At 41.5% G+C, this 24283-nt stretch overlaps 1 protein-coding gene across 3 annotated transcripts in view; it reads left to right on the top strand.

Annotated features, from left to right (window-relative positions):
* Window positions 1-23945, top strand: part of Znhit6 (zinc finger HIT-type containing 6) — a 31231-nt gene extending 7286 nt beyond the window's left edge. For 2 of the 3 annotated variants that reach the window (XM_028788090.1, XM_028788087.1), the window contains 5 exons: window positions 9105-9173; window positions 10533-10613; window positions 12104-12181; window positions 20093-20220; window positions 23763-23945. In XM_028788090.1, the coding sequence (XP_028643923.1) occupies window positions 9105-9173; window positions 10533-10613; window positions 12104-12181; window positions 20093-20220; window positions 23763-23803 (397 nt within the window). In that variant the 3' untranslated portion in view covers window positions 23804-23945. Of the gene's footprint in view, window positions 1-9104; window positions 9174-10532; window positions 10614-12103; window positions 12182-12409; window positions 12450-20092; window positions 20221-23762 lie in introns of those variants that run through there. The other variant, XM_028788089.1, reaches the window with a different exon arrangement.
* The last annotated feature ends 338 nt before the right edge of the window (window positions 23946-24283 follow it).

Here is a 24283-nt window from a genome sequence, read left to right as displayed (position 1 = left end):
AGAGAGAGAGAGAGAGAGAGAGAGAGAGAGAGAGAGAGAGAGAGAGATTTTTTTTACACATATACATAATATATATATATATATCTCCATATCCCCCTCCCTCCCTCCTCTCTGCACAGTGTCTGGCTGTGGATCTCTGTATTTGCTCCCATCTGCTGCAGAAAGAAGCCTCTCTGAAGATGGCTGCTGATTAAAGCTCCAGTCATTCATTAGGAGCACTCAGCCTGTGTGATCAGCTCTACTCTGAACCTGTATTCTTGTATGGCCTAACGACCTGTTCCCCAGAAGGGCTCAGGCTTCACCTTCCTCTACCTCACCCAGTTCTAGAAAACCCCTAAGCCCTGTGCTTAGTACTGTTCTTCTACCTCCTGCTTAGAACTGGGAGTCCTAAACTTCTTAATCCATCTTTTGGACTTAGGGTTTGGTTTCATTTGGTTTTCTGCTTTCTACAGAAGTATGTGTCATTTTTATAGAATTAAAATCATAGAGACATGCCCATTGGTAAAAATGTGAACTAGTATTTAAGTGTTCCAGTCCTGTTTTAGAAGTTAGCCACTAGGTGTCCCTCTTGTAAAGATTTAAACATTTTACAAATTTAAAAGTATTTTATTCTTTAGATACAATTATAGCTTTCTAATTATATAATGTAACATGGCCGTCTACTTGTTTGTTAACATAATTGCATTCGTTTCCTTAAATTGTTGTGGCAGTGCATTTTTTAAACACAGGATTGTTTAACATTGTTCACATGGTCTCTGTGTAAATGTAGATTTGTACTTGTCTATAACTTCACTTAGAAAGGAGCAAGGATAAGTGAGATGGTGAGTCTCACTGGTGTGGAGAACAAGTGGGCTTTACAGTGAGGGTCAGAGGGCAGTGTAATAGGCACATGGTGCAGACTCACGGCTGCGCTCATGTGTTCAACTCTGCTTTTAGATAGTATGGAGGAATTTCAGACTGACTGCAGGGTCTTCCAAAAGCACTGTGAAGAAGTAGAAGCCTGATGTCCCCGTCCAGCCTCCCCTGACTGTGGCCATGCCAACAGAAGCAAGGGAGCTCTAGGACACTGCTTCCTAGGGCATACCTTCCCAAGGTGCTGGTAAAGGACTGAGTGGAAAACCTAACACTCCGGTCATGTTCAGTCAGCATGCTTCTACCATGATGGCCACCTACTCAGAATATTGTAGCTTCTTGCCTACTGTAGTCAGTGCCTCAGATGGCTCCATTGGCTGTTGGCAGTATTGCCTGCCAGTAGTTTAACTCTGTAATCTCACCACCTGGCCTGTGTCTGAAAGTCTGAAATGTCTTGTTCTTTCCATGGCTAGAAGTTACTTCTCAATCACTCTGCAACCTGAATTTCTCTGTTTTAAGCAGAGCAAAGACCATTTCAGGTATTTCTCATGAATAATGGGAGATGCCTTGTGTGTTTGCTAGTTAAAGAAGATTACAACATTGGTAATACTCTCTGCTTGTTTCGTGCTCACCATGGTCAAGCCTGATGTTACGTGAGGGGAGTTTTCTTGGCAAGTTACTTCTCTGTGCCTATTGCCTTCGGTATAAAAGAAGACCCGTACAGTGACGGGACTGTTTGTGATGTTTGAGTGGTGTTCAGTTCAGAGCGCCTTTCAGAAGTGTGGACCAGTTCTGAAGCTTAGAATTAGGCTTGATAAACAGAGCTGTTAACTCATTGATCTTAGGAGATCCTTATTTTTAAAAAGCACCAGATGAGTTTGAAATCTGGCTCTGGTTGAAAACTCCTGGCCTATGTACCAAGTAGCACCTGCCCAGCTGTTTGGCCTCTGCACAGTCGGTGCTACTGATTGGAGTGCTTGCATACGGGCTGCAGTAGATGCACAAGTCTCACTGCCCGAGACCAGAGAACAGAACCAGTAAGAGCAGTGTGTATTGTGACCACATCCCTGACGAGGCAAATGAAAGGAGGAAGGAGTGTGGTTTAAGAGGAGGGTACAGTTGTTAGGGTGGGGAAAACATGGCAGGGTTTATCTCATCCAGGTAGATCAGATGCAGAAAAACTGGGGCCTAGACATGGGGCTAGACTAATAGACGAATGCTCGAGGCCTGTAGCCCAGCAACTCATTCTTCCAGCTGTATCTCACCTTTATGTTCCATAGCCTCCCCAAGGTGTACGACAGCATGAGAGCATTGTATATCCAGACCTCATCAAGGTTCAGGAAGGGAAACAGCTTTGTGGTCTGCTGGTATGACAGCAACTCCAAAGGCCTAGGGAGTTTAAGACAGAGGAGGTAGAGGTAATTTTGTGTGTCTAGAGCTCAGGGTAGTGAGGCATAGTGGGCTGTGGACGTGCCTGCCATGCTACCCCAGGGAGTTTATTGAGGTAGGCCCCTATGGACAGGCAGTCTGTGTAGTCTGTCCCCTCCTGATTTCCTGCTGAATTGAGGTAACCCCAGGGTGTCGGTCCTGCTGACTCCTAGGACGCCTCCCTCTTCTGCATTGCCTCACCATCTGTGCAAGTGTACATACACAGAGCTCATCTGCCCTCCGTCATGTCCCTTGCCTAAGTTCCTGTAGTACTTCTTTTCTCCACAGTTAACATGAGACAGATGTCAGCATTGAACACCACTTTTTGGTATGTATATATATCTGCTCGCCTTCCTCTGTCATAGTCTCCCCATAGGAGCTTCTGGTTATTTGTGTGTGTGTGGAGCCCTTTGATACTTTCTAGAAAAACTTGTATTCTTGAACCTTACCTAGTAAATGGCTCTGTGCTCCCCAGTCTTAGACCTAGCTAGTTATTTCCAAATGCCACTTCCTTCTACCGCACAGCCAGTTAAGACTGCCGCAAGTGGTTAAAATTTTCTCTTTCGTCTCAGCTTTCGTGGACTGCATGCATTTCCTTAGTTTGTCTCCTGTGCACTCCAGCACTGCCTAGCTGACCTGTTTACCTTTGCCACATGGTCAGTGCTTCATGGGTGAAATATAACCAGTCCTTTTGAAAGTATTTTCATAATGATGTGAGACAAAATTGTGGTTTTCATTCTCAAACGTAGTTATTTAAATACAGACTAAGTAACTGAGCAGATCCTTTATATCCATGCTTCCAGAAATACGTAATCATGGTACTAATCCTAATAAATTATTTTTATGAGGAAGTGTTGCATTTATTTTTGAGAGACTTTAAGTTTTCGTCATGAAAAATACTTTAAAGGTCAAGAGGCTGTGAGTGGAGGGTTGTGTAGCTGTTTCATGCATTTGCCCTTCAAGGGCTTCCAAATTTGGTAGATTTTCTTTCAGTTTTCAATTAAAATAAGATTTTATGGCTGCAAGTGGAACAAAATGCTTATATTCCTAAAATTCCATCAGGTATTACTTGATGTTTCTAAATGTCCTAACAGCTGGCAGTTTACATCTGTCTTCCTGTCTGTTGCTTATAAATGAAAGGTGAAGTGTAGTGTCTTGGTTTTCATCAACCTGACACAAACTTAGACATACCTGGGAAGAAAGAGCCTCAGCTGAGGAATTAATTGCCTCCATCAGACTAGCATGTGTGCATGTTTGCCATGTTTTCTTGATTGTTAAGAGGCTCAACCCACTGTGGGGCATAGCATCCCTGGGTCTGCTGGCATGAGCTCTGTAAGAAGAGTAGCTGAGCACGCCAGTGAGCAGTGCTCACCCATGGTCTGTGCTTGGGTTTCTGCCTGTAGGCTCTTGCCTTGAGTTCCTGTATTGGCTTCCCTCCATGATAGACTCTGACCTGAAAGACAAATAAATGTTCTTCTCTCTTGTTTGTACTCCTGGTGTTTATCCCAGCAAAAGAAAGCCGACTAGAGCATCTGAGAAGAGAAAACTTCAGTCCCGTATCGGATAGGATGCGTGATGATACATAAACTAGAATAGTACCCAGGTCAGACCAGCTCGGCAGTTTGAAATCTCATGTTGATGTTCAGACTGTTCAGAGGGAGGATGGACTTCAAGACTGTTTACAATGTCAAGGACCTGCTTTTCTTTATGATTTTTCTTGGTGTCCTCTCTTTGCTTTTCTTGTTTTGTTTTGGGGTGCAAGGAGTTAACTCCAGGGCTTTCATTGCATCTTCTGTGGTGTGAGCATAATTGGCATGGTCATGAAGCCCTGCTAGTAACAGCCTGTATTAAAGCAGATATCAGGAAGGAGTACAGGGGTGACCTGGAGTCAGAAACTACCCATCCCTGAGGTACTGTATCCAGGAAAGTACTCTGACGGAGGGTGTGAGTCCATAGCCAGACTGTGGTTAAGGATTAGGAAAATGGACACACACACACTAGAGTTTGATTTTCATGACTATGGAGGTTAAGAGCTTTTTAAACTTAATTTTGCTACTGTTTTAATGTACATATCACACATGTGTACTCTTGGAGGCCAGAGGAAAGCCCTTTGGAACTGGAGTTTTAGGTAGTTGTGAGCTGTCTGATGTGGGTGCTGGGAACTGAGGCCAGGTCCTCCAGAAGAGCAGCAAGTGCCGCTGAACCTTCCTTCCAGCTCCAGAGACTGAGAAGTCTTAAGAGAAGCAAGAAGTCTTCACTGGCTATCACATGGGGAGACAGAACAAGCCAGCCAGAGAGAAGCATACATTCATCCTGGAACACCTCCACATTAATCCATTGACGTGTGCATGGACTGATCCTTCCATGCAGGCAGAGCCCTCAGTGCTCAGTCGTGTCTCAGAAGTTCCACCTCTGCACAGGTCGATAGGAAGCATGTTTCCAGCACATGAGCTTTGCTGGGGCATCTGCAAACTATCCTAGGAGAGAGACATTTGTATCTAACACTCTCAAGTTACGGGTCAGGCTGACGTCATGTCAATGTTGTTCTCAAAAATAGTTAGAAATACTTGTTAAAAGCACAAACAAAGCTAGGCGTGGTGGCACAAGCTTTAATCCCAGCATTCGTGAGGAAGAGCCAGGTGGATCTCTGTGTTTGAGTCCAGCCTCATCTACAAATTGATTTCCTGGACAGCCAGGAAACCTTGTCTCAAAAATCACAAAAAAAAGACAAGAAGACGACAGACCAGGGTCAGTTAAATGGCTCAGTGAGGAAATGTGATGGCTGCCAAGCCTTATTAATCTAGTTTAATACTGAGGGCCAACAGAGGAGGAGGCAAACTCCGGCTGTGTAGACAATTCTGTTATACTCAAAAAGTAGATAAGTAAATGTAACCACAGAAATCGACAGTTAAGTGTCTGTTGCCTCCCACATTTGGGGATTATAAGCATGTGCCTGGCTATTTATATCATATTTCTCACCAAAATACCTTCGAGGCTATCAAAATAATTACATACATAATCCAGTCCTCATTGGGCCTGTGTGTTTATGAGTGTGTAGGCCAGGGGTCAGTGTTCCTCAGTCACTCTCCACATTTGTTTTGGGGTTTTGGTGGGGGTTGTTTGTGTTTTGAGACTGTATCTTATTTGCCACTCACTGACTGGCCTGGGCTGGGCAGCCAGTGAGCTAGCTCCAGGGCTCTAAACCCGGGTCATCCAGCAAGCACATCATTTGCTAGCTGAACCATCTACCCCAGCAGCCCCGAGTAATAGTTTGTAAGGAGACATGTTCAGGTGAATTTCTAACAAGGACGTATTTTAGATTTTAAAAGATACAAGGGTTACTTCCAGTGTTTGTCTCACTATTATCTGTACTTCTCATAGAAAATATCTTTGATTTTAGTAATAGCGGAAAATAACAACTCATATGTGAAAGATTTATGTAATGCAGACCTATTCTTAAATAAGACTTAAGGCATTTCATGTCATACTCTCAGACTTGAAAGTACATCATTCAGCATGCGTACGTTGCTACCTCACTGCATAGCTCTGCCTGTCCCCTAGAACTAGTTAACATTCACTATGTAAATCTGTTTCCTTAAGATGGAGGTTGTTTCCGATAGCCCTGCTGTAGCAAGTGGTGTAGTGGACAGTTATGCATATCTTATTACTTGCCCAGTCCTTTCCTTAGTATAAATTCCTAGGAATGAAACTGATGGCCAAAACCTATACTGTTTTAAATGATAAATTTTTATTTATAGCTTTCTATGAAATTGCATTACCAGGGGCTTTTATCTATTTTCTTTTCTTTTTTTGGCCAGCAAAGGACAGTGTCTATTCTTCTCCATTGTCCTGGTGCTACTAATTTTGAGAGTATATCTGCAAGTCTGATAACCACCATATTTCTTTTCTCTGTGCATTTTTTCACTGCATTTGAACAACCCTGTAGCATGAGCAGTAGTACCATTTATCAGGGGCTGATGACTTTGAATTTGTATATTCCTTAGGATTCTGGTAGAGCTTCAGATTAAAATGGCAGTATTTAAGAAATAAAGTCAAGAATTATTGAGTACATGATCGTAGAACCCCCTGCCAGTGTCTTCATCTACATATTATTTTATTGAAACTTGGAAAGGATGATGCTTCAAAGTTCCAAGTAAGTGAGGGTTGATAAATATGTATAACTCTTGGATTACATATTGGTTAATATTTATATTCCCTGTTTCGTACATGTGCCATCAGTTTTTCCATTCCTTCTATTACCCTCCCTCTCCTGGGGAGCCTTTCAGACATTCTCCTCCTAACATCCTGTGGTGCTTCCTCTCTCTCACACATTGGATGTCTGTTTATATATTGCCCCTGTGGAGGCTTAATCTTAATGCATATTAAGATTTTGTTGACTATCCAAAAGACATTGGGACAGTACTGGCTCTATTGAATGCATGGGGTGTGTCGGTGTGTGTGTGTGTGTGTGTGTGTGTGTGTGTGTGTGTGTGTGTATTTTCATGTGAATATTTGGGGAAAGATAAGAAAATGTCACCACAGCCTTGCTAACCCTTTGATACCTTTGGTTTCGTGGGACTCCCAATAACTGATACTGCATTATGAGTTGTCCAGAAAGGGATGGTACTGTTAATAACTGTGCCTACCACTTCACTGATCGAGTCAGCTGTAAATAAGTGCCTTGGGTTGTTTAAGTTATGGAGAATGTTCTAAGTGGTATTTTCATTCTTGAGAAAGTGGATTTGCCAAGGGTTCAATGACCATGTTGTTGTTGAACACATCTGACTGAGTCTGGGGAACGGTAGCCCTAGTGAGTTGAAGTGACTGATAATAAGTGCTAACCTCTGTCTCAGGACTGGTTTATGGTGGTTTTTTTCTACTGGGGATGCTGGGGAGCATTTTCAGTTATAGTTTGTCAGAACTGGAAGCCTGAGTTCTTAAAACATGTAGTGGGTCACGCTGGGACTCCATCAAACATCCTCCAGTGGGTTTCTGGCACAGTGAAATAGCTGGTCTAAAATGCTGGCCCTGCCATGATTGAGAAGCACTGAGCCAGCCTGATGAGGTGAGTGAATCTTGGAATGTGTCTTCAGAAGATACCAGGGAGCATTCTGGCTTTAGTAGATGTTCATATCTTAAGCTGTTTGTGTTTCACCATATGTAATTATGAGAATTTGAAAACAATTCTTTTGAGTCTCCAGAGCAAGTTTGATTGTCTGTGTGCATCTATTTCTTGTTGGGTATTACTTATCAGTTATGCCTACATGAATTTCAGTTACACTACAAGTCTTCAGGGAAGAGCCAGTGAGATGGCTCAGCATGCTAGTCCCGTAATTGCTTGCTTAAAACTAGTAGCTGCCACATCTGTGTTCAGATCTCTGTAAAAGTTCTTTGTCTCTGAGGTACTAGATATCAGGCTCCTATATTAGTAATGTGTGTTTTGATGTTGTTCTATCAGGAAAAGAAAACCAAACTAAACTTAACTCAGTTGTTTCTTGTATAATAATGGCACTGTAAACACATACATAATCTCTGTACTTTTTTCTTCAGCTTTTTCAAAACCTGCCTTAATACTAAAAAAAAAAAAAAAAAAAAAAACCTGCTGTATTCAAATGTGTGGCAACTTACCTAATGGACAGGATTATCATTGGCATAGTCACTGCCTTCAGATTTTAAAAAAAAAAAAAGAAAGGAAGAAAGAAGAAAGGAGGAGGAGGAGGAAAAAAGGAGGAAGAGAAGAAGAAGAAGAAGAAGAAGAAGCCGCCGCCGCCGCCACCTCCTCCTTACTAAATCTTATAAATGCTTTGGTGGAAAATATGCTGCTAAAGTTGTATTTTTTACAAAATAGTTAGGTTTGGGGTTCTACTATTTATTACAGAGTAAATTTCAAAAAGATTACTAGTGATCATTGCCTAGAAGAGATATAGCAAGTGAATGGTAAAAATTTTCTTCTAAGACAAGAAAATACATGTAGGCCAGGTAAGAGGCAGGCTGACCTCTAACTTCAAGGACAAACTGGCCTATAAAGCAAGTGTTCTAGGCTAGCTAGGGCTGCATAGTCAGACCCTGAAACTCTTTTTCAAAAAAACACAGAGGAGACCCTGAAACCCTGTTTGAAAAAAGAATCAGAAGAGATCTATATAAAGCCATCATTTCAAGTGAAGAGTTATAAATTTCTGTAATGTTGCTTCAAACAGTAGTTGGGTTTTTTGTTTTTTAGTTTCATTTTGTTTAATTTGGGTCTGATGGGTATGTGGTCATTTTTCTAAAAGCAAACAGTGGGTTATGGTTTAGGTCCCATGTAGACCAAAGTCTAGATGGAAAGTAGTGACACTTAGTTCATTTTGCTTAGCAACCAGCCTGTTGTGTCCTGTTTTGCTACTGAATGCACATAGTCATCCTCACAAGTGTATGGACAACCAGCTGGACTCAACTGGACAGGACTTCTTCACCTGCTTTCTAGATTAGTCAGGAGGACACCAACTCACTGTGCTTAGTCATGAGGAAATGTGTGTAAACTCTGAATGCAAGCTTACCAATCTCCAAAGCCCCAGCTATGAGAAACCACCTTCTAATTCAGGAAGACAAACATCCCTCAAGTTCAGAACTGTCTCACTTCTGTTCTTTCCTCTTGTCAACCTTACAGGTTTATTACTCTGGGAACATAGCTCCCAAGACTTTAGAAAATGGCAGGCAGCACTGAATAAAAGCCGTAGTTTAAGTTTTGAGACCCACTATAGAAAATCCTACAGTGGAAACTCTGATCTGATCTATGAGCTTTGATTCTTCTCTACGTTAATCCGCTCATGATTGTTCTCTCCTAGGAAACAGCAGTTTTGTTGGCATGTAAAGCTCCAGTTTCCCCAGAGTCAAGCGGAGTATATAGAAAAAAGGTACGATGCTACTACCACTGTCCGTTACAGATGTTTTACTTTAAGGCTCTGGAATTACACAGGCAAGTGGCTAAATAACCTAGGCTGTGCGTGTCACACAGTGCAGCACCCATTGACGGTGATTAAGGAACCTGCAGCCGAGCCCAGCAGCGTGCAGATCAAATCATCTACGATGCTGACGTGATTCTGTCTAGAGTATGGAAAACTCCAGACATTTTAACCATTTCAGGAATGTCTACAAAGTGGGTTGAACTTGAAGGGGAAGAGCTAACATAACCGTGGCAGTAATTATTTGAGCAGGAAGCGTGATTTAAGGGAAGGTGTATGATCTGAATCAGGAGGTCTGAATCTAAGTGTTTACATAGGACATGAAAGATAACCAAGAATTCTACTGTAGAGAGACTCCTCTATAGTGATAGAATCCTCAAAAAATATTATAGGTATTTGTATGAAACATGTATGTTTACATCATAATGTATATACATATGCATGCATAAGTACATAACTTAATATTATTAAGGCTTGTTAAGGTTTTTTGACTAAGAATGTATCCAAGTGTCACTCAGATTTTATTGTGCTGTGTGGCTCTATGTGGATGTTAGGTACTGTCCTCAGCATCTGTCCCCACTGTGCATTCTGTCTTTGGAATCGTCACAGGGAGTTAACAGCGAATTTTATTAACCAAGCAGAAGGCACAACTGGTCTTGCTTATATAAGGAGGTGTGACGGAGTGGTTCAGTGAGTTAAATTGCTATTTCAGAGGAGTCTTGATTTTGTTATGCAGCTTTTATAGAAATGTAGATAATATTGAAACAGAATATAGAATAGAAGAGAATATAGAATATAAAATATAGAAAAGCTGTGTGCATATACAGGAAAGTTTGAAAACCTAAAATGCTTCATTCCAGGGAAATTGGTATCAGCTTTAAAGCCTGATTTGTGTCTCTGACTGAATGAACAGAACGCTGGCTGAATTGCAGTGTCCTGAGCATTCTTCAGATATGTTTCCTTGAGATATGTTTATACATGTTCAGATATGTTTTCAGATATGTTTATACATGTTTCAGTTTTAACTTTTTAAAGTTTGAACATGGGTATACATTAAAAGCAGCTTCATATTGTTATAAATGATTAATAAGGAGATTTTCTAAATTTTTAAAGACTTTATCACATGTTCCTAGAAAGTCTTCCTATGCTTTTCTTCAGCAAAAACTTAGCATGAAAGAATGTTTTATGCTATATTTTGCCAAGAGTAAAATAAAGGGTCCATGCCAGTTTTTACACCAAATTTAGTAGTTTTAAGTTAACACTTAGTAGCAATTGTAAATAATAATGTAATTATTTTTCTTCTCTGGAAAGAGTACCAGACGATAAAACTATTAATGAAATTCTAAAACCTTACATCGATCCCGAGAAGTCCGATCCTGTGATTCGTCAGAGGTATGTTTCAAAAATCTTTTAGCTTTCTGACAAGATTTAAACTGTTGACTTAAAATGTTGTATGACTGTGCACTTGTCTGTATACTCATGCTGCAGAGCACACACAGAGTAAAGAAGGCTGTGGAAATGGGCTTTCCTTCCACCATGTGGCTGTCCAGGCTAGAACAGAGACCACCAGGCTCACCCACAAGCATCTGTGCTTGCTGGGTCGTCTTGCTGGATGCAAATGTTATTAAAGTATTTTTAAGTGTGTATTTATTATAGGAAGTTATGACTTAATTAAATACGTTGTTGGAATTTGCTGAGGCTCAGTCATTGTAAAAGTAGTGCTGTTACCATACCACAGACACTCCTCAAGTAGGCAGTAGTGGTGTCAGTTCATTTAACTGTTCCAGCAGCTCTGTATGGGGAGACACTACTTCATACCCATTTTACAGGTAAAGAAACCGAGTCTTAAGTAGGTTAAATAACCTTCTGTGACTAATAAGCAAGGAAGCTGAGATTCAGACCCCTATTGGACTGAAGTCTATAGTCTCCGTCTTAGACCAGACTGCCTTTCACATTGAACTAAAAATTCTAGAACTTAAAGCTTTTCTAATAACTGTTAAAGACAGGAAATTAAATTTCAGCCAAGTCCTCAAAGAATAAGGTTATACTTTGCCTCCAAAAATACAGCATGATCAAAAGTGGCTAGCACAGCTTAGTAGAAAGTTTCATCCTGGATATGTGAATTAAATAGCTACCTCTGTCTGCCTCTTATGAACTGTGTGATCAGAGCAAACTGCTTCACCACCATGCTTTAATTTCTCCATCAGTGGAATTAGAATAACACTAGATAAAAAGTCAGGAAGCGTGAGAGAGAAGTATGAAGTCCTTGGGGCCTGGCGTACACATGGCAGTGCTCAGATGAGAATCCAGTCAGTGTTCCCAGGCAGGAACCGAGTGACTTCATTCTCACTGGGTGGCCTGTTCTTGAGATGGGAATGCTGGTTTGGTTCCTAGAGGGTTGAAGTTTACACCTGGTGGGTCCTAAGTGTCTGATCTGATCCTGTTGTCTCTCACTGTTGAAGAAGACAGTGCCAGCCAGACTCCTGTAAGCCATGCAGGAAGTAGGCCTCGTCTTTGGGACAGCTATGACAGTTAAAGCGTGATTAATTGATAATCTGGTTATTATCATTGCTCAGATACTTGGCATTGATGGATAGAAAGCATTTGTTACTAAATTGAAGGCAGTATATTGGTAAGCAGCTGACTGTTTGCTGATACAAGTATATTTTTCAGCATATGAACTGACAAGACTGAATTTCAGATGTGTAATCAGCTCTGACTAGGTATTGTTTTCACATCTTAGGGAACATTTTTTTTTCTCTCTGTTCTTGGATAGCTGAATTATAAACATTAGCTACTCATAAATGCTTAGTCTCTGTAAAGACTATTTTGAAATAGATTTAAAATTAATTTTACTTCATCCACTTAATGTTTTCTTTCAGATTGAAAGCCTACACACAGTCACAGACTGGGGTCCAAATTTTAATGAGGGTCGAAAATATGCAGCAAAATTTGATAAGGTAAAATTGCTTTCCTCATTTTCTCTATGTATAATTAACTAGCTCGGTTAGGTGAAGGTTAGGTGAAGTAGCTAACTATTATACTAACTGTTTTGTTGTCAACAAAAATCTAGAAATCTAAGCTTATCATTTCTAGTTAAATACTAAAATAATCACACACAAGTTTCATAGCAATCACCTATCTAGCTTTTTGGTTTGTTGTTTGTTTGTTTGTTTTTCCTTTTCAAGGCAGGGTTTCTCTGTATAGCCCTGGCTGTCTTGGAACTTGGACCATGCTGGCCTCAAACTCACAGGGATCCACTTGTTTCTGTCTCCTGAATGGTGAAATTAAAGGTGTGTACCACCACACTTGACTCGAGTATTTTAAAGTATCCTCAGATGCAACCAAAATTTCTCAAGAATGTATGAGTTCCAATGTTTATATTTACAGTTTTGAAGCTCAAAAGCTCCCATAGTCAGGTGGCTGGCTGCTGCACACACGTCTTAGAAAGAATTCCACATAGAAAGGCAAAGAGAAGGATTCTGGAAAACCATGACCTGAGGAAGTGCCACTGTGTTCATCAGTGACTAGATCACTTCCAGAACACGTCTCCAGCCCTGAGCTTCGACAGCTCCTTGTACTAGACTGCTACTGAGGGGCGGCACCTGTCTCGGTCCACAGGAATGAGAGAGACAGTGAAAGTGCTGGCCATCTTGGCTCCCCAAATCTCTGGCTTTAATCTCCTGCACTGAAAGGAAAGAAAATATGTGAGGAAATGTGTTATCTGAGATAACCGCAAGTAGCAGACATTAGTCACCATTTAGGGATGTGCAGATGGCTTGCTTATTGTTCGAATCATACACGAATCTGACACCCAGATTACTTTAACAAAATGAAATGATATTCATTTTAGTTATTTTAGTATGAGCTTGGCATGGTTGCCTCATACTTCCCTACTAAGGTAGCCTGGTAATGCAGTTTTACCAGACCTGGGAAGGCAGACTGTATCATTTTTATACAGCCATAGAACAAAAGGAACTGATTTGCATTCTGGGCTTGTTTGTTTATTGGTTATTTAATTTGTTTAGGTTGGTATTTTATTCCCATTTTCCTTCATTAACTGTAAGGTGAGGTTTATTCTGCTTGGATTTAAGTCAAAGTAAATTGGGCTGTGGACGGTGAACAAAGGTAATAAGAACTCATTAAACTAGTCAGATTTGACGTTTGGCACAGTGCTCACCTCTAAAACCCAAGGGCAGCAAAGATAAGTGCAGGATATTTACACTACATGACCATCTGCTGGGCTGGTGGTAAATTTAGTGTAGAGGAAGGAAGAGCAGCAGGAGTGCCTGTCAAAGGACCTGGGGCAGAGAGAGGCTCAGAGAGCACTCAGTCCTGGAGACCAGTCAGATCTGGAAGATGTAGACAGTAGTCGGTCCCACAGGCAAGCCTGCACATACACCTCATTTGCCGCAACTAAATTTCCAAAGAGAATGGCTGTTGCTGTTATTTGCATGACTAAGATCCCTTATCAGTGAAATGTTGTTCCAGTAAGAGGTAATAGCATTGTCTTTCCAGAGTACATCATTGACAGAGAACTTAGAGCCCTGTTTGGTTTACATTGACAGATTCCATATTAGATCTTATAGGCCACATTTCTTGCTTATATTATTCTTAATAAATATATATTCTGTTACTATAACTTGGCAAAAAATATATCCAGCATAGTATCCTATGAAAATGGTGTGAATATAAAAGATTGTCATTTCAGTTTGCTTTCTTTTGGTTTTAGCGTCTTAGAGACTGTTTCCTTGGTAAAAGGAGGAAATGTGTTCTGTGTAAAGTTCCACACGGCTGACACTGGCTTCATGTTTTTTAAGCCAACAGCTTCCTTTAGCCAATAATTCCTTCTAGGAAGCATACTAAGATCAGTGTTCGCCGTTCTCACAGGCTGCTCACCACAGGATGCAGATCCTCATTTAAGATGGCAGCAGCTGTTAGGTCTGTACAGATGGCTCCCAGATCTACGTGTATTGGGGCAACCCTTCTCCCAAGTACCCAGACCTGCTCTCCAGCTATCTGTACTTCCATACCTCCATTAAATCTAACGTTCAGTGTGTCTGCATAACATCTTCTTGTGTGTGTGATACAGTGTGTTGTGTATGGTGTGTGTGTGTATGTATGTGTGATACAGTGTGTTGTGTATGGTGTGTGTGTGTCTGTGTGTATATATATAATGTGTGTGTGTGTGATTCAGTGTGTTGTGTATGATGTGTATGTCTGTATGTGTGATACAATGTGTTGTGTATGGTGTGTGTGTATGTGTGATACAGTGTGTTGGGTATGATGTTTGTGTGTAACTAGTCTTTACACTGTTTAAATGAGAAATGGAAAAATCAGTGGTCTTGTTAGACTTACAAAGAAATTGAAAACTGTACTTTGCAGATATTTGAAAAAGAATTTATGTATGTGTGTGTGTTTAAAATAGCTTACTTTCCTGGTCCAGTAGCATGCACAGCGCCTTCCAAGACTATGAAAGCTAGCCAGCAGGGGTGCTGCTTCCAGGGCAGTGTGAGCTTGGTTTCCCGTGTCCTTTGACTTAGGGATGTGGTGTGCTTAGCAGTAGTCTTACTGTCAATTCTGGAGGATAACCAAGAGCACTGACAGTAGCTCTTAATGTTGCAGATATAGGACTTCACTGGTCAATAGCTCTGAAAGAGGGAGGCAGCCCATTTGTTAGCCTGTGGCAGGGGCAGTGTCACTCCCATTATAAGGTAACTCCATTTGAACTCCTTCCATTGTACATGTGAACTCACAACAGTTGTGACAGTGTGCACAGACAGAATCCCAGCATGGGAAGACGAAGCAGACACTAAGTCCCACCACCAGCTGAGTTGCTTAGAGAGAGTCTGTAAGGCTGTGACCCCTGGTATGTTGATCACACTTCAGTTAGTGGTCACACATCCAAGAGTATATGGGACTTAATGGTTTTTTTAAGAAGAAAGAGGAAGAAAAAGAGGAGGTTGATCTGGGATGAGATTCGGGGAGGGATGAATGTGATCAAAATTCATTGTATACAGTTCTTAATAACTAATAAAAGGGGAAACTAATTAAAAACAGATAGAACCCTTAAAACAATAAATTTTAAAAATATGCAAACTAAAAATCAATTCCAGCATCTTAAAAAAAAAAAAAAATTAAGCCACCAGATAGCAGTGAGCTGGTTTATACTGTATTAAGTCTTGGACTGTCCTCCACCCCTCCCCCCAAAAAAAAGTCGGAGGTTCAGTTTTCTACTTTAGGACCAGTTGCTTTCACTTTTAACCCAGAAACCTAGGAGGAGACATATATATACCACTCTACTAAACACCGGTTACATCTGTGGCAGATGCGGATCAGAACCTGCAGTTTTACAACGATGATTGCCTCAGTCAGTGACCTTATTTTTAGTGGAAAATAAGCCAACTAAAGCCAACTATTAAATGGTTACATCTGGGAAAGTTGAGCTTTGATCTTGTATGTTTTAGATGGTGAAAGGGTCGTGGTCCAGAGTGCCACCTAGATGGGACATGAGCAGTCTCTTGAGTGTGAAGAATAGAAGCCTGCCTCCATAGTTTGCTGGGACAGACAAGGAAGGCAAAGAAGTTGGCCGATTTCTTTGAAAGACAGGGCCAAGGTTACACTTGAGGAACAGGACCTTATTTAACATGAACCTTTGAGACACCTGTTGAGCCTTCTGAGTGAATCCAGCTGCCCACTGTTGTCCCTGTGTGCTGTTGGGAGCAGGGTCAGCTGGTCTAGAGGAGGTTGAACAAGTAAAACAAGAGGAAATATCTGCAGCATCCCTGAGGCTGAGAAGAAAGTAAATGTAGGGTGGGATTGTGATTATTGCAGACCTAAGCAGTTTATCCTCAGACAGCCGAGTCATGCTGATGGAAGTAACAGAGTTGCAGAGATTTCAGAAAGGTAAAGGTGTCCTTTGGGATTTGGTGACCCTAATGGCGTACAAAGGAGCTGAACCTGAGTGTTATAAGAGGGTCAAAGCTGAACTTCTCAAACTTGCCTCAGGATATGGGAAACAGAAGCATCTTGAGTACTTTTAGACCCTTGAAAACAAACATGACAATACAACAGAGGTTTGGGGCTTGTGCTAAAAGTCAGATTCTTACACTTAGGCAGAACGTACACAAAGGTAAAAATGTGCCTAATGCTAACATGAAGCTGCTCTTTTTAGCTAAGGGAATCCAGTGACTTTGTCCTGTAGTTATAACAAAGTGAAAAGCTGTGGCCGAGACCTTGAGTATGTGAGCTGGTAGTCTCTGTTAGTCACAGGGTGCTCGAGCTCCGAAGAAGCACTGACATCCCCATGATCAAGTAGGAAACAGGAGTAAAGGAGTGAAGGGAGCTAGGGAGCTGCTCAGCGGACAGCGCTTGCTACCCACAAATGAAGATCTGAGTTGGAGTCCTGTCACACTGCGAAAGCCAGGCACAGTGCCCATGCCTGGGCTCCCTAGATGCCCCAGAGCCAGCTAATATGTTATATGCAGCAGCAAATGCCAAAGAGACCCTGTCTCAGGGTGGAAGGTAAGGACTGGCCCCCAAGGCTGTGTGCACGCACATACATGCACATACTACACACATGCTGAAAACATAAATGTAAATAAGATCATTAAAAGTTTACAAGTGATGTATCCAGAATCATAGACCAGTAAGTAGCAGAGTAGGACTTGATCTCCTGTTAGGCCTACTTCATTTAGCTAAATTTCAAGTCCATAAAATGTTAGCCCTGTGTGTGTTTGACAGGCTTCTTTATGAATGACTTCCATGGTGCACTTTTAGTCACTGGTGCATACTGATGTCCTAGAATCTAAAGAATTCAGACTTTGAGCTAAGAGAATCTGCATTGAAATAAACTTCACAGTTACCAAGCACTGATCTGGATGCTTCCTGGCCCTTAAGAGCAATGTTCCTCTGGTAGAGGCTGGTAACTGTGCAGGGCAAACACTAACTGAAACCCTGGAATAGGGGCTGGAGAGGTGACCCAGCAGTGAGAAGAGCTTGCTGCTCTTACAGAGGACCAGACTTTGGTTCTCAGTACCCATGTTGGGAGGGTCATAGCCACCTGTAACTCCAGCTCCAGGGACAGGTACTCACACACACACAGGCCACATACATAAACAAAAGACATTCAACAAATCTGACTCTCTGTCGTGTTTGAACAAAAAAGTTTTTAAAAACAGCTCTTTAGTTGACCGCTTTGTAAAAATCTGTGTACTAAGTGTTCTGCATTATGCCTGCTTGGTTCACGCAATAAGACTGGCTTCTCATGGTAACCAGGTGTAACCCTGACAGTTTCAGGCATCTGATGTGTAACTTGCTTGTCGGTTTCATGTATCTGTGAACATTCCTTTGCTGGGAGCATGTTTTTATTTTGTTATTTTTTTTTTTTAACAGCAATGATATTGCTGAGTCGATGTGGGGTTTGAGTCCATGTGACTTTTGACAATCTAAAGCAACCAAATGCAGAATGAATGCTACAAAATGAAATAAAATACTGAAAGTATTAACTATACACAGAAAATTATTTGCCAAAAAAAAAGCTAAAATCAATAGAAACATCCCTTTATTTGTGAAGTACCCTAGGGGAAGCTGTGTGGTTAGGATTAAATGGGTAGAAGATAAGCTATTTTAAGTGTGTACCCCATGTGGCCTGAAAAGACCTGACTGAGAGCCTGGGTTGTTTCCCCTAGGAAAAGTTCAGGGGCATCATTGTATACTGTACACTAGTTTCATGTTCAGCTATCTAATGTAATCTGGTTTTCTCAGTGTAACTACAACTAGGGGTTATTTTATTTTATTTTATTTTTGTTTTTCAAGACAGGGTTTCTCTGTGTAGCCCTGGCTGTCCTGAAACTCAGAAATCCGCCTGCCTCTGCCTCCCAAGTGCTGGGATTAAAGGCATGCACCACCACTGCCCAGCCTAGGGGTTATTTTAATTGATGATTTTTAATTTATATTTAGTTTTATGCATGTGTATGAGTGCTTTGCCTGCACGTATGTAGTGCATCACATGTATGTAGTACTGGCAGAGGTCAGCGGAGGGCGTCAGGTGTCCTGGAAGGGCAGTAACAAACAGTTGTGAGGTGTCCTGTGGGCTCCAGGAATGGAACCCAGGTTCTCTGCAAGAGCACTGAGTACAACTACTGAGCCATCCTCCAGCCCCACGTTGTTTATTTTTAAGGGAAATAATGTTTGAAAGATGTGAAGTATTTGATCCTTAAATCCTGGACCCACTTGTAAAATATTTTCTGCACATCTGTCTTCTGTTACCCAGGGAGAAAGTGGTGTGTGACCACAGATGCTGGTTCAGAAAATGCAGTTACTTTGCATTTCATGCTTCTTTTTAATGCTCTGTGATTCTGAAGTAAATACTCCAGTTCTTGGTAGAGTGATAGTCAGAGAAGCTCACGCACAGGTTTCCTGCACACTCAGTCTTTCAGTGTCATCCTCTGAGGAAGTCCTGTTACCATGGCAGACGTGGCTTTGCATTTTTAAAGCACTTCTGTTTCCCTTGCTGCACAGGACAGCCTTGGAACAGAAATTGCTGTTATCTGAGTTCATAACTCCATATACAAATAACTTGATGCTAATTAAGAGATGCCAAACTCAGCCGTGATTTACTGAGTCACAGGAGGCTGCAGTGCGTCCACGGGACATTTCTGCTCTTGAACCTTCACGCTATACACTCCAGGCTGCTTTCTTTTTTAAAGATTGATTTTTCATTATTATTTCCATTGTGTGTATTGTTTAAGCATGTGCGTGTACAGGTGCCTGAGGAGGCTGGAGACAATAGGACCTACTGGGGCTGGACTCAGGTGGTTGGGAGCACCCATGTGGGTGCTGGGAGCCAAACCCAGGTCCTCTGCAAGGATGGAAGATCCTTTGAAGAGTTTGCCTCTGAGTGTCATGTGTCATTGGTAGGGAAGAGTGAAGCTGGTGGGCCTGGCATTTTCTTGTGACTTGAAATGACCGACATTCAGATGCCAGCATGATCCTGCACGACATTCAGATGCCAGCATGAACTGCACGCAAGCTGACACACTAGTCCAGAGAGCAAGCAAAGGAGATGTCAGGAGGATGCACCCACAGCCCGCTCTGTCTTAAGAACTTGGCAGCCTTATTCCTTAGTGCATGTTGCTAATTAACTGTTGCGTATTATCAGCTGTGTCTGGTACCATGCCCAATAAGACTGTGATTCTTAGATTTCTCACTTTTATCACATTCACAAACCAAAAGTATTAAAGTATCAAGATGAAGACAAACCAAATTTAACTTCATGGCAATATAAACTTCTGGAAACCAGTTCTAAGTAGAATTGACTTTCTACAAAAGTATTTTGTAGCTAGTTATGTTTTTAAAGTTCAAAGTAAATAGATTTGAGGAATTTCAATTTTACCTGTCAAAGAAAAGTTTATGATGCATTGAACATTGATTTTATATAAAACTGTTCGTTTCTCAGTCTATATGAAAACTAGAGACTTGGTTTAGGTTCTTTCAAGTGCCAATATCTGGTAGACCTTTTTTTCTAAATATGGCGTCTTGCAGTCATTTCCTAGACTAGCCGCAAACTTCCTGTTTCAGCTTCCCAAGTAAGTGACATGGATGCATGTACCACCATGCCCTGCTTGCTATACAGTTTGATTGCTTGCTGTTTTTTTGATCCCTTGAGGCAGCGTCTCAAGGTGTAACCCAAATTGGTCTGGAACTCAATATGTAGCCTAGGATACCCTCAAAGTCATGAACCTCTTGCCGCAGCTGTTATGTGTTTGGTTATAGGCACTTGTATACTTATCAGTTCATTTCAATAGTAGTCTTTTTGCCTGGATTCTTAGAAGACATAAGTGTGGGTTTTTGTTTTTTTTTTTCTTAAGGTATTATGAACTGGATCCTTACAAAAGTCTTTTAGACAACTTGAGGAACAAAGTGATCATTGAATATCCAACTTTGCATATCGTGTTGAAAGGATCTAGTAATGACATGCAGCTTCTTCACCAAGCAGGTAAGCAGTTTGTATTTTCCATTTTTAAAGGGACAAGCAATAGCATGACTGCTACTACATTTTATCTGTGTGTTTCCCCACTGTGTTAATAGATGTGAAAGAATTTACTGTGTTCAGCAACTGATACTGTGAAGTACCAAACAAGCAGGTGCCATTTCTGCCCCGTTAGGATGTGTGACATTCATGCTGCTGATTAGAATGGGTGAATCGAGTGTCTTGCTGAAAAGGATATTTTGGCTTATTTGAATTGTCAAGATACAGTTTACTGTCTGCAGAAAACTCAAGAGATTCCTGAAATCTTTTGAAATGACTGTTTGATAGCCTCCCTTCTAGGAAAGGGTGCTGCTGCAGGGAAGGTTGGGTTTAACATCCGGCCGTGTTTAGTTAAGCTGCTGTGGCTCCCCTCTCTGTTTACCTCTTTAAACTCACGGGTTTTATTTCCTGCCTCTTCTGATTCTTTGTCCATGTGAGAGGACATTAAACCTGCTAAAACTGGGAGTCGTGTGAATGTTTAGTGTATAAAAACCGCTTACCTGCGTTCCAGCCGTTGATGAAAGTAACCTAGTTTCACTACAGAATACAGGAGTGTGGCTGGGTCACAGCTCAGCAGTTGTTCTAGAAGCTCCCTCAGAGCCCTGAGGTGATATGTCCACTGAGAGACTGTGGTACAGGCCAGGCTGCATTGCAGCAGACTCAAGACACTGTGAATCTGTCCTTTAGATGAATTTATTCTGCAAATGTGGATTGCGTTTTGTTGCATAACAAAATGTGGCCTGTTTGTAAGGTTTTTCTCTCCACATGTATACATGTATGTATGTATGTCATTTTTTTTCTTTCTTGAATAAAATAAATTCTTTGAAAATTCTTTCAGTGCTACATCTTGACACTAGATTCTGATTAACAAATATGGAGTTTTTAGAAATAAGTCAAGAATCTCTAAGCCTCATATTTATTCTTGCCTCTTCTTTTACCATTTGAGAATAGCCCATTTTTTCACATTTGAAATTTCAATTTTACGTAATCATTTTTCCTTCTTTAATCTTTGTAAAAAACCTTTTTCTTCAAGATGATTACCATAGCGTTAAGTCTTGTAGATGTTGGTTTCAGGGAAAGCAGTAGGTGAGTTCCTAGCCAGGGCAAACATGGGCTGTGTAAACAAACAGCACACACAGCTCCTCTTTCACCTTGTTTAGGAATAACGCATCCAAGCAAGGCTTCCTGGGATGAAGCGGGAAGAAAGGGGAATTCATCCTGTACAGGGACCTCACGGAGAATTGGTTACGTTATTTTGGACTTATTTACAGGCACACACAGAGGACTCTTCCTTCAATGTAAAGGGCTGTCTAGGGCTGAGCTGCAAAGGGAATCTGCAGTGGTCTGACAGGGTCCTGCCATGGCTGTCATATCCTAAGTGCACTCTCCCTCCCTTAGCAGTAAGGGCAGGCCTGTGGACATGCATTTATTTTCCTTAGCATATCGAGCTGCATGTTTCCCTGTGCCATCCTGTAGCATTGATCTTCTGCAAGGTGGCTCAGACGAGGAAGGTTCTGTAAGAACAGAACATTTTCTTGGAAAAGCATTGAAAATTTTGTTCTCTCCAATTGAAGTTTTATCCTGAGAATAGAGTTCTCTTTTCGGGGGAGGATGTGTTTCTAGAAAATGTAATCTACAGTTGATGGTTGTTACAGTGTTTGGTTGGAGATTGCCATGGTTAGGTCTGCCTATATTCATAGGTAAGGGGTTTGGGTATTTGCTTGCTTGTTTGTCCTTCCTTCTCTTTTTAAGGAGTGAGAAGTGTTAACTGTACTACTGAAGGGCTAGGCAGGAGAGGAAAGTGCTAGTTAACTCTGGCACATGGCGGTGGGAGGGTATGCACACATGTGTGCACACACGAGTGCATATGCACACGCATACACATGCACACACACACAGGCAAACACCTTTGCATCCTGTGGAGAGCTGAGCACACTGTAAGCACCTGCACAGGACCTCCTCTGTGGACATCCAGTAGCAGATGGGAGTGACTTGAGAAAGCAGCCTGTGCTGTCTTCTGAGGAAAAGGACAGAGCCCTGTGGAAAGTCAAAGAGAAGGGCAGGTGTGCTTCCTTGCTGCGGAGCTTCTCTCAGATTAGACAGGGACATTCGTTACCTGGCAGAACACCTTTCAGATGTCAGTCTCTTGTTGGGAAAATAAATCCTTTCGTTGACTCCCCTCCCCCATCCTTCCTCAGCCCTTTTGCTTTCTTTACCTTTTATTGTGAAGGTAATGGTGAGGCTCAGGCCTACAAAGTACAGCTAAGCTGTGTGTACCGTGGGTGCTGTGATAAACCCTGCAGGGAAAGCCAAGGACAAAATAACTAACTTAGAGGATCTTGGAGGAATCTGAGAGGTTCTGGAGTTTATAAAACTCCCAAGATGGATATTGCCTGAGGTGGCAATATTACGGTACCTTACGCATAGGAAAGACTCACCAAATGTCATTTTGTTTGCCAGTACAACTGTAGATCTAAATGAAGCCCAAGGAACCAGTCAGTTGGAATATGAGACAGAGGACCAAGCTTATCTTTCTAGCCCAAGTAAATCCTCTACCGGCTTCCTCCTTCTTCTCTGCCTCATTGAGATAAACACTATTGTCTTTATGTAAAATAATCTCTTAAAGATTTAGTTTTATTTAAATGTGTGTGTGTGTGTGTGTGTGTATGTGTGTGTACTCACACTTACATACAGTGCTGTCAAAGTCCAAAAGAGACTGAAGTTATAGGCAGTTGTGAATTTCTCTGTGCCTGCCCCATGTGTATTGGGAACCAAGCTTTGGTTCTGTGAAAGAGCAGTAAGTACCCTTAAGCCCGAGCCATTGCTCCAGACCCTAATCATATTTTAATGTTAACAAGTTTAAAAGTACTTTAAATATGTTACTTCCTTTTAATTTTATGATTTCTAAGGACAGAGTAACATACAATTACAGGGTTCAGTCTACTGCACATGATGAGACAGACCCAGGGAGGAGAGGTTGGCTTTGGTCATGAAGGACTGACTTCAGTGCCTGGCTGGGTATTGCTCACCCTGAGAGTAAAAGCTTCAGAGATGCTCCATTTGTGTTCAGCCTTCTGTCAGCCCACATTCGCTCACATATACTGACCATTAATTTTAAGGTTGTTTTTTTTTTAAGAGATTTGAAAATGGCAAACCTTTTCATTTTTTTAAATTTTTATTTATTTATTATATGTAAGTACACTGTAGCTGTCTTCAGACACCCCACAAGAGGGCATCAGATATCATTACAGATGGTTGTTAGCCACCATGCAGTTGCTGGGATTTGAACTCGTGACCTCTGGAAGTGCAGAATGTAATTGCCACTTTCACCCATCAGTTCTTTTTCCTGTGTCCAGACTTGTGGATCCTGGCTGCCTGGGACATGCCATGTCTGTCCCTGTGCAAAGCAGCACTGTTGCTATGCATCAGAAGGGAGGAGAGATGTAGAGAAAACAGAACAGGCTGAGCAGTATAAACATCTGACTGTATGTTTATGTGTTTTTTTCCAGTGAAAAGTGAATCTGCCCAGAAGCTTGGCAATGAAAATTGAGCACTGTGAAGAAGGTAGAGGTTCCCAAGTGGTTGAGAAGCTCGTGTGTTGCTGGGCTGCTGGGTGACTGGGTCTGCCAGTGGGCGGTGTGTTGTTTGTCTAAAAAGTAATTAAAGAGCATAACGGTCTTCAGGGGGAGAAAGTGCATTTTATTGCCTTTGAAGTAAGTGACTTATGAACGCTCTTTCTTCAGGATGAGCTCCGTATGCACCTGGCTAGTGCAGGCCTTACTGGACAATTGGTATGCTTGTTTCTGTAAGCTGAAAACATATGTTATCTGGTAGGTTGTGAAAAGTGTTGAGCTTTATAAAACTGAACAACAAAGAATAAATTTATTTTATGCTTTCCTCTGCTTCCGGGGGGGGGGTGGGGCGGTGAGGAGGGGGGAGGAGCAGAGTTCACCTAAATACAACTGCCAGCTCACTTGACTAATATGCATATTTATTCCCAAGCAATTTATAATGAGCATGTGTTATCTTA

The sequence above is a fragment of the Grammomys surdaster genome, unplaced genomic scaffold (assembly GCF_004785775.1).
Source record: "Grammomys surdaster isolate TR1022 unplaced genomic scaffold, NIH_TR_1.0 125701, whole genome shotgun sequence".
NCBI classification, from domain to species: Eukaryota; Metazoa; Chordata; class Mammalia; order Rodentia; family Muridae; genus Grammomys; species Grammomys surdaster.
The sequence above is the reverse complement of the archived record's forward strand: the minus strand, read 5'-3'. Positions and strand labels throughout refer to the sequence as shown.